The 1,446-nt window shown below is 51.9% G+C and overlaps 1 protein-coding gene across 1 annotated transcript in view; it reads right to left on the reverse strand.

Annotated features, from left to right (window-relative positions):
- Positions 1-897, reverse strand: part of GDF7 (growth differentiation factor 7) — a 2,073-nt gene extending 1,176 nt beyond the window's left edge. The window contains exon 1 of the mRNA XM_005420306.2: positions 709-897. Coding sequence (XP_005420363.1) covers positions 709-897 — 189 coding nt within the window. The remainder of the gene's footprint in view (positions 1-708) is intronic.
- Positions 898-1,446: the final 549 nt, after the last annotated feature.

Consider the following 1,446-nt stretch of genomic DNA (forward strand, 5'->3'; position numbering starts at 1 on the left):
AAAAAGGAAAAAAAGATTTAAATATCAGCAAGCCAAAGCCAAGCTCTCATTAGGGAGGTGCAAGGGACGCAGAGGTAATGGGGGAGATGTCGCTGTGCAGCACGGCTTCCTGAGCATCCCAGCGGGACACAGGCTGTGTGTCCTGCATCCAGGAGCGTCACTCTGCCTGGGGGCACCGAAAACAAATGGGAAGGAGAAGGTGCATAGGGAGGGAGGAATCAATTCAAACAAGTGGCTTCTCATCAGCACTCTTCTCCACATCCTGAGGAGGTTTCTCTGCTTCCTCCCAGGTGTTCCAGTGACCCCAGATGCACCACTATTCTGTTTTGGCACGGAAGCCACACCTGAACCTGTGTAGCACATTACCATCCCCAATCGGCAGTTTGTCACCTATTTCTTCTGCCCCAAGTGTCACTCACACACACAAGCTGTTAAAAATTCCACTTTCCCCTCGCAGACAGGCACAGGCACACAGGTCTGATAGAGGCACCCACAGCGGCTGAAAGCGAGCCCAGCCTCAGTTTGGCACTATTTTTAATGCATCCAAATACCTGACACAGACTTGTGCAGTTTCTGGCACTGAATAAATATACTCAACGTGAGTTTAAAAAGAAGCACCAAAGGAGGTGGAGCTGGGAAGAAGAGGTGAATTGAGTTCTGGGAGGGTTGTTTTTTTTTGTTTTCTCCCTCGTTAACGAGAAACCTGACCTGGGCGTGCTGCACACATCTCTGCTGTGCCCGGAGCGCCCCGACCCGCTGCCGGCAGAGCCTGCCCGACTCCCCCGCCCCACACCCGCCCAGCCCCGCCGGCAGCGCCGCTGGGCGCAGCCTGCACCGCCCGCCGGGGGAAAACCGCTTCTCCCTGTCATTCGCTGCTGCTGCTGCTATTATTATCATTAACAGTACTATTATTATTCATTATGGTTATTAAAATTACTATTTGAAAAGCAGATCTAAAATTCCTATGAGAAGCAGATAAGAGCAGATAAGGAGATCCCTTTGAAGAGTTCATCTGGTTTCGTTTTGCGCTGAAACTTCCCAGGACCTGTGCTCAGCTTTCGCCCAGCACTCACAAGCCGAGCACTGCCCACCCTCCCACCGGAGCATCCTCCTCCCGGTCCCGCCTCGCTTCCCCGACATTTCCCCCTCAGCTTCCAGTAAACCTCCTCCCGCAAAGTCTGTCGGCAGCATACGGCCCCTTCTGGGTGTGGGAATGGGACTGGGGGGGCTCTCCCACCAGCGACAGGGACGGGGTGCGGCTGGCGCTGCTTTTCAGTTTGCCTTTTCATTTTGTTCGATCAGGAATTTATTATTTTTCCCCCCCCAGCCGTGCGAACTTGGCCGGTAGGGCGGGAAGTACATATATACATGTATTTGTTAAAAGTTTATCATTAGGTGCGTATATGCATTTGATTATTATTATTATTAGATTCGTGGGTATGAAGA

Source organism: Geospiza fortis, unplaced genomic scaffold (assembly GCF_000277835.1).
Source record: "Geospiza fortis unplaced genomic scaffold, GeoFor_1.0 scaffold81, whole genome shotgun sequence".
Classification (NCBI taxonomy): Eukaryota; Metazoa; Chordata; class Aves; order Passeriformes; family Thraupidae; genus Geospiza; species Geospiza fortis.